This window comes from Nanorana parkeri, unplaced genomic scaffold, assembly GCF_000935625.1.
Source record: "Nanorana parkeri isolate BGI_ZX_2015 unplaced genomic scaffold, ASM93562v1 scaffold372, whole genome shotgun sequence".
Lineage (NCBI taxonomy): Eukaryota > Metazoa > Chordata > Amphibia > Anura > Dicroglossidae > Nanorana > Nanorana parkeri.
The window spans coordinates 699,509-708,039 of record NW_017306640.1 but is presented as its reverse complement, the minus strand read 5'-3'; the positions used below and the strand labels follow the sequence as shown (position 1 = coordinate 708,039).

Here is an 8,531-nt window from a genome sequence, read left to right as displayed (position 1 = left end):
GACACACAATTAATACATGCACATCCTACTTAAATAGCAATCTTGCTAAAAGCTGAATAAGAACAATATACACAAAATTCCAAAATATTGCAAAGGCAAAGCAATACAGTTTTCTATTTAGCAAAGAAACAAGAGAACTTTTCTTATTAGGAGGTCAGAGGTAACCATGACCTCCTAGCAGGGGTGACTAGAATTAGTGATTTAAAAAAGGTTACATTCAATAAAGTGGTTCATCTATAACATTTACAATATTTCACTGAGTGCTGGTCTTTCAAACCGGCCTATAATAGTTCATGTTACCACAATTGTCCTTTTAATAATAAAACCTACTCAGTTCTTCCAGAGAATGTTTGAAATATTAATATACATCAAATTTTAGCACCGTCTTAAATTGGACTTTATCCCACAGCTTAGCATTACTGATTTATCTTGAACAAAGTCTCACCCACTCCCTGGGGACATCCCATGGGCATCTGGTTGTCACTTCTTCCAATGGACTGTCCAGCATTGTTCTAGTGGTACCAGTGGTTCAATAGTTTCCTTTTGCCACCCAGATAGGTCAGGTATATCAATTCCAAGGGTTGAACAGAAAGACTCGATATCTTCTAGAAAGCGTAAAGTAGCAGTGCAGCCTTCTTGCCTCGCTATATGACAGGAGGTGAATACCCATCTATAAACTATATTTGCCGCCCTGAGAGTATCCAAAAGTGGTCTTAGAGCTCTTCGCCTCTGCAATGTTTCCCATGCCAGGCCAGGAAAGATTGAGAGATTAACCCCATCAGAATCAATAGATGGTACATTCTGGAGTTTTACACATTACCTCTTTTTTGTCTTCATAATAGTGAAAATTACGTATAACATGGCGTGGGGTTTCATTCGGTTATCTTTCTTGGGCGTAATGCACTATGGACACGATCAAACTTAATAGGCGATACAGCTGGTCTGTCCACTATTGAGTTAAATATACCTCTTACTGATTCCTCAAGGTCAACATCAAATATAGCTTCTGCCAGTCCTCAGATCCGCAAGTTGTTCCTTCTATTGCAGTTCTCAAGGTCTTCTAACCTATAAGAGGTAGTTCAATGCTGTATAGCCAATTTCTTATATCCTTCTTGTAATTCACTAATCACTTTATCGTAGATATTTATTCTAGTTTCACTTTCTTCTACCCTCATTAGAAAATGTGAGAGATCTACCCACACATTAGATAACTCTTGTTTTAAAGTGTTATCCAGCCCTTGTAACATATTCTCTAGGTCTGCTTTAGCTGGTAAATCTTGTATGTGTCCCAGATTCTCTGCTATAGATAAACTTTCCACTTGCTCCTCTCTAGGAGTATGCTGTACTCGACTTAAATTACTAGGGGTCCCTGGAGAGTCCTGCATTTGCAGGGGAGATTTACCTCTAGCATTCCCTGGCAGGATGCAGATCTGGCAGGGCTGCGCTGTGCCTCCATGTCAGCAGCCATAAAGCATCTCAAGGTGCCAGCAGCCAAACCTCCGGCTCACCACACTCGCTGCCCTCTCCTGCCCATACTCCACGAGTATCAGATGAGTCTCTGATAGCCCTCTCCACGCTACACGGCTCTGGAAAAACCAGCACTCTGCTCACTCCCACCCATCCAGCGTCATGCGCAGCTACACCCCCTCTCGGAAACCCAGATTTTTTGTGCTGCAGAAGACCGTCTTTTCCTTTTCATCTGCTTGTTCCATAATGTGTATAGTAAAAAATAAAAAAAACACAAAGTTGAAAGAAAAAGTATTTTTTCAAACTACTTTGCTATATTTTTCAAAAAAACACAAGACGAATTTTAAAATAAACTTTGCACTTTTTATCAACAGGAACACTATTTGATTTAAAAGTAATTCAAACTAAAAAAAAGTGTATTTTTTTTGTTTGGATACATTTTTTATATAGATTTTGTAAATATTGTTTCATGACAAAATTGCCAGCAAAAAGCCTTGTTTGTAATGAAAACCCCCCCCCATATACTCGTATGGGTATATGTGTATCTTAAAACGGAAGTAAACCACTGTGTGACAGGTGGGTTTTTTTCCCTAATGTGCAAGCATGCGCAATATATTTACACATTAGGGCACACTTACCTTACAAAAGTACTCTTCTCCAGAGCTGTCGGATTGATGTTCGGTCTCCCACTCTTTCCCCTGCCGTTGCCATATCCATCGCTGACACTTCAACTTTAAGTAATGACAAAGTTATTGCTGAACAAATGGGCCTATAGCTGAAATGTAAAAATTGCTCTGCTCCATAAAAGGTATACAGCTGTGAGAGCTGGTTAACCTGTTAATTATATTATTATTTTTTTCCTAGGGAATCTTCACTGGTGTTTTTGCAGATTCACCGTTTCGAGCTTGTGGAAGAACTAGAAGAATATATTGACACTATTCTTGATCAAGCAAGACAAAAAGATTTGCTGACAAAAGATGATTTGGAGGACGTCGCCTTTGGGGCGGGGCCCAGAAATCGAGTCAGAAGATTATTGGATCTTATTGACTGCCTTGGAGAAGAAAATGCATCAGTCTTCTGTAATCTCTTCCTGGGTATTAAAAACTTAAAAGAAAACTCTAAAAAATATATGGTCTCGGAAAATGGTAAGTACTTATACTATTTTTTTATATGTTGTATCAAAGTCTGGCCACGCATGTTGCCATGTATTATCTACTTAAAACTGCTTAAAACCCAACTCTGTGCAACATATTGTAATATTAGGATTGACCTTTACCAGGTTTTAAAAATAAAAAACAGCGGGGGCGTGGCCAGCCAGCGACCAAGATGGAGGCTTAGTCCTGGAGCTCCGTGAACCCACAGTCTCAAGGGACCTACACAGCGACTAGCGGGATCGTACCGTCGCTCCACCTACCTACTACACGCTTGTGGAGTCTCCGGTTATGGCCCGCAAATGCAGGAACGGCTCCTGTCCTCAGAAAATGACGGACTTCTTCCGCCTTCCCAGGCATCGGCCCTCGCGAGATGGCGGTGGTGGCGGAGGTAACGGCTCCTCTCCCTCTAATCCTATATCCCAGAGCTCTAGGAGCTCGGAGACTTCTCCCCGACCTACCCAGGGAACTGGGCGGGTGGCTCCTCCGACTCATACCCCACCAGGGGAGCCTAGGCCGAGGTCTCCTGTTACTTCCTCCACACGGAGCCCTGCCAAATCGAGGCACCGGCTTTCGAGCCTAAGGGACGAGGAGAGCCTTTCCCCCCCAGCCTTAGATGATACTAGGGAGCTCTTTGCACCAATTGAGAACTACCCTATGGCTAATCATCCCCTCTCTGACACCACACTCAAGGACATGCTGGTGTCGCTGCGGACCTCGCTGAACGCAGACATGCAATCTCTAGTTCAGCAATTCAAAACTGACCTGCAGGAGGTGGGCTACCGGGTCTCCCACATAGAAAACAAGATGGGGGACTTTGCGGACACTTTCAATGAGCTGGTGGACTCCCACAACAAGAGAGAGGACGATATCACCTGGCTAAAATCAAAGGTGGTGGACTTAGAGGACAGGTCCCGCCGCAACAACATTAAAATACGGGGCATGCCGGAAACCGTACGTCCAGAAGGCCCTTCCACCTTTGTTCAAAGCTTCATTGCCACCGTCCTTCCTGACATTCCATAAGCAGAATTGATTATTGACCGTATCCACTGGCTGTCCAAGCCATCCCACCTGTCTGACAACGTGCCGCGAGATACCCTGCTTCGCATCCATTTCTTCCATGTGCGGGAAATGTTACTCAAGGCATTGCACAATACCGCAGCAGTATCCTCCCAATATGCCACCCTACAGGTGTTCGCGGATCTCTCCCAACACACCCTACAACTGCGTAGAACATTGGGACCGGTCACAAGAGCCCTAAGAGCCACCATCATCCTATACCGGTGGGGCTTTCCAACCAAACTCTTGATCTCCAAAGACAACAGTCTCCACATGGTGTCTACCTTAGAGCAAGGCCTTGCTCTCTTACTACAATGGAAGATTACCCCATCTCCAGAGGACCACCCGACAACTGCTCGCAAGAGCACATCCGATTGGCAAGTGGTGTTCCTTAAATGGAGACCGTAACTCCGCCACTGATCCGGCTCGGCCCTCGAAGAGTGAGCTGTTCTGACCTAGATGTCGCCCTTGGGAGCTGTATGGCCACCTTGGTACTAACACCCCAATAGAATGGACAGTTGCGTTAACTGCTTCTTTCCCCTATGCGGGACTTGTTTTTTTACTAGACTTGATCTTTGTTGTTCTTTTCTCCTGTTTTTTCCCAGCCCTTGCCCTTCCCCCTTACTCCCGTTCTACAGAGGTATCCGGTTCAGAGTGGTGCAAGGTTGAACTACCAAACGACCTACGTCCAGAGGAGTGCAGTGAAGAGGCTGATGGGCAATCTCTCCCCCCATTTCGCCTCAGCGCGCCTGAGTGATTACCAAACGCTTACCTACGCACACGACCCCTTGTACGAGAATGGCTGTCAAATTCCTCTCTATTAACGCCAAAGGCCTAAACCATCCTGCTAAGCGGCACTCGCTGTGGCTAGAAGCCATTCAACACAAAGCGGATGTGGTTTGCGTCCAGGAGACCCACTTCCAGGACAACAAGGCCCCACACTGCTCCCATAGGAGCTTCTCGACGGTCATCTCGGCCACTTCCCCTTCTAAATCCGGAGGCGTGTTGGTGGCCATTGGGAACTCTATATCGTTCCAACAACTTGAAACACAAATGGACTCGCTGGGTCGTTACATTATACTGGTGTGCACTATTGAGTCCAAGCCCTATACCAGTGATGGCGAATGTTTTTGAACCCAAAAGTGCCCAAACTGCGACGCGCATGCACACATTGCACATGTAATGAAACACACACATTAAAACACACACATTAAAACACGCACATCAAAACACACATTAAAAAAAATATTTTTTATCTTTTTTTTTTAACTTGGGGGAGGGGGGTGTCGTTCGGGAGATAGATATAGGTCTAAACAGCACCCTGATATTTCCTTTTTAAAATAGAAAAAGAAATTGAGGGCACAAAGTCCTCAATCTCTTTTTTTGCAGCCTCTGTTCTAAATGAATGGAAAGCACAGAGGCTTCCCATTCATTAAGAAAATATTTACTATCAAGCAGTTTCTGAATGGGGAGGAGCCTCTGTACTGAGTGCTTCTCCCCATTGGGAAATTCATGAATGAACAAGAAGTGATGTAAATCACGTTCTGTTCATTCATAACTGGGGACACATAGTACTATGTGTCCCCAGTTATTTACAAACACTGGAGTGATCAGCTGATATGTACCGATCCTCTGCCACTCGGCCACAAACAAAGGGGGGCTCAGCTTCTCCTCTGAATCACAGTTGCTTTCCTGGGCAGAGGCAGCGGGGGATCCGAGCAGAAGTGAGGAAGGCACTGCTGCCGGGAAGGGGGGGGAGTCGGAGGACGGAGCCGTTGTCACAGCACCATGTGCGGTGAGGAGAGAGAGAGACGCTGGCTGTCAGATCCAGGCCGAGCGGCTCTCTCTCCTCACCGCTCGGCGTGCTGCTGATGATAGCGGCTCCGACCCCCAGGTTTAAAGATGGCCGACGCGATTCGCAGTATGGCAAAACAAGTTCAAAAAGGGGCGCTAATAGTTTGTGGAGACTTCAACATGGTTCCGGACAGATCCATGGACTCATCTTCTTCTCCACCTAAGAGGAGACTGCCTTCTCTCCAACCTGTCTTCACCACTCATGGCCTTTATGATGTTTGGCGGTGTCAACACGCAAGTGAACGGAACTACACTTTCTTCTCATCCCCACACAACTCCAGGATAGACATGTTCCTGGTAGACTGCACGCTGTTGCCCTGGATACGAGACACTTCCATACACGACATAACCTGGACCGACCATACCCCGGTTACGATGTCCATAACCTCACAGCACCCTCCCTCCACAGCACACTTTTATCTGGCGTAATAATGTGTTTCTTTTGCAGCAAGCTGAATCTGTTAAGCTGATACGTGAAAAGTTAAAAGAGTTTTTTGATTTAAATGCGTCTTCCGTTGAAGACCCTTTTGTCTTGTGGAATGCACACAAGGCGTATATTAGGGGTTTACTGATACAGCAAACTGCTAGATTCAAGAGGCAGAGGTCACAGACACTTGACCACTTAACTTCAGAGATCCGCAAGCTTGAGGATGTAAACAAAGTACAGCCGAGTTATGCTATCGCTTCGGCCCTTTCCCAACTCAGGTTTGACCTTAGGAAACTCTTAATGGAGCAACATTGTAAACAGACCATGAACCTCAAATCTAACTTCTATATTAGCGGCAATAAAGCCAGTAAAATCCTGGCTTCTCGTTTAAAGGCTCAGCGAGCCTGCACCAAAATTCCCTACTTGATCCACCCTACCACTAAACATAAAATATACCACCCCCAGGAAATAGCTGAATCCTTCTGTACTTACTACAGATCCCTATATAATTTGTGGGAGGATGAGTCGACTCGACATCCCTCGCGCCCAGACATAGATAGATTCCTCCACAAACTTAACCTACCTTCCTTAACGGCTTCTCAACTGCAACTTTCAACCATTTCTAGATAAGTTCCTGAAAGAATTGCAATCTCTGGGGAAGGGTTTTATGTCCTGGATGGCCAGATTGGCTGCCTTTAAGATGCTCCTCCTCCCCAAACTTTTGTACCTATTTAGGACTATAATTATCACTATCCGTAATTGGTACTTTAAGGTGCTTCACTCCGCCTTTTCACAATTCCTCTGGCAGAAAAAGAAACCCAGGTGCTCACGCACTTCCCTAACCAAAAGCCCTAGGGTGGGAGGCACTGGGTATCCTGACTTCAAGGATTACCACCTGGCAGCTGTACTCTCCCAGCTCCGATTTTGGATCAACCCCACGGGGTTAAACCGTGGCCCTCTATAGAGACTAAGCCAGCTAGGGGGGCCCCATTGGGTCCCTTAGTGCTCCTCCATACATCATCCTCCACTCCTGTGACACAATACTCACCTCCCATCCGAGCTACGATACAAGCCGGGCGCTTATCTATGCTCCATCTGACCCCCTCGGACCGGTTGGTCACTCCTCCGATTCCTATTTCCACCCTGGCCCTAATTATTCTGGACTTTCCTCACACATATTGGTCGGGACGGGGGGTTTGCTGGCTCCATGATCTGATCCACGACCTCAAAATACGACCTTTCCCGCACTTACTCTCCAAATACAACCTTAGTACCAGAGATCACTATACTTACCTGCAAATTGCCCACATGCTCCCCTCTCTTTTCGTGGGGTGGCCCAGGGTGCCGGAGCAGATCTGGTGATACCTATCTTCCACTACATTATGCAAGGGGGGCATATCACTGATATACAACTTCCTGCAAAGGAAAAATACCTTTACTAAACTACCGGCCTTTGTTGCATGGGAGAGGGAACTGGAGGTGTCTTTCTCTCCCGAGCAATGGTCAACTGCCTGTAACTTTATTCATTTAGCCACCAAAAATGCTGACTTATGGGAATTGTTCCATAAAATATCCCTGCGGTGGTACCTTATGCCGTATCGATTATCGAAATTCTCCCCGGCAGGCTCGGCGCTGTGCTGGAGACAGTGCGGGCAGACTGGTACGCTTTTACACATATTATGGACCTGTAAATCATTGAAGAGCTTTTGGAATTGCATCTTTAGGAAGATTTCATCTATGACAGGATGCTTGACTGACCCTGATCCAGCATTGGGACTTTTGCTCCTGGGCTGTCCAGCTCAGCATTGTTAGGCATTGGAGAAGCCCGCAAAGTGTCTCTGTGAGCGAAACACATCAAACCCTGAAATTACACTACGAATTTAAGAGGCTCTATGCGCTCAAAAGCGGTACGCTGATATCGTTCCACAGAAAATGGAAAATGTGGACACCATAGGGTGATAGTGTTGATAAGATTTACCTTTACCTCTCCCTTCCCAGACCCCCTTCCTTTACCTGTTCTCTTATAGTACAGTAGCCCACTAAATGCTTCTTACCACTAAAGTGTTAATTGAGAGACATACTGATGAACGTTGGTCAGGCATGTGCAAGGGCTCTATTGTACTGAAGTGTTTATGTCTTGTTGACTTCTAACTGTTTTCTATGCATTGAATGTGCATGTTATACTTTGAAAAACCCACTAAAAATCTATTTTGGAAAAAATAAATAAAAACAGCTTAGGCTGCACTACCTTAAATTAGGGGAGTGTCCCTAACAATACTTCTTCTTCCCCACAAGATGTCTTTGGTCTCCTGGGTCTTAAGACTGACGAGATAAGAGATACTGTGAGTGAAGGGTGTCACAAGCCTGCCTTCTGAAGGGGTGTCACGATGGCCTCCATTCACTTCTGAAGGGGCGTCACCATGGATGTTGCCCTCCATTTACAGTATAATAATACAGAGAGTGGCACTGCATCATCCAGGAAACCCCCCACCAGAGCAAAAGAAGAAAAAGACCCTGAGCATCACCTGTCTGGGCTGATGACATTGAAAAGAGGTATAAAAAAGAAAAGCAAA

General features: G+C 45.6%; 1 protein-coding gene across 1 annotated transcript in view; it reads left to right on the top strand.

Moving 5' to 3' along the window:
- LOC108789049 (protein NLRC3-like) overlaps positions 1–8,531 on the top strand; it is a 44,715-nt gene that overhangs the window by 632 nt on the left and 35,552 nt on the right. The window contains exon 2 of the mRNA XM_018558976.1: positions 2,357–2,612. Within this exon, the coding sequence (XP_018414478.1) occupies positions 2,357–2,612 (256 nt within the window). The remainder of the gene's footprint in view (positions 1–2,356; positions 2,613–8,531) is intronic.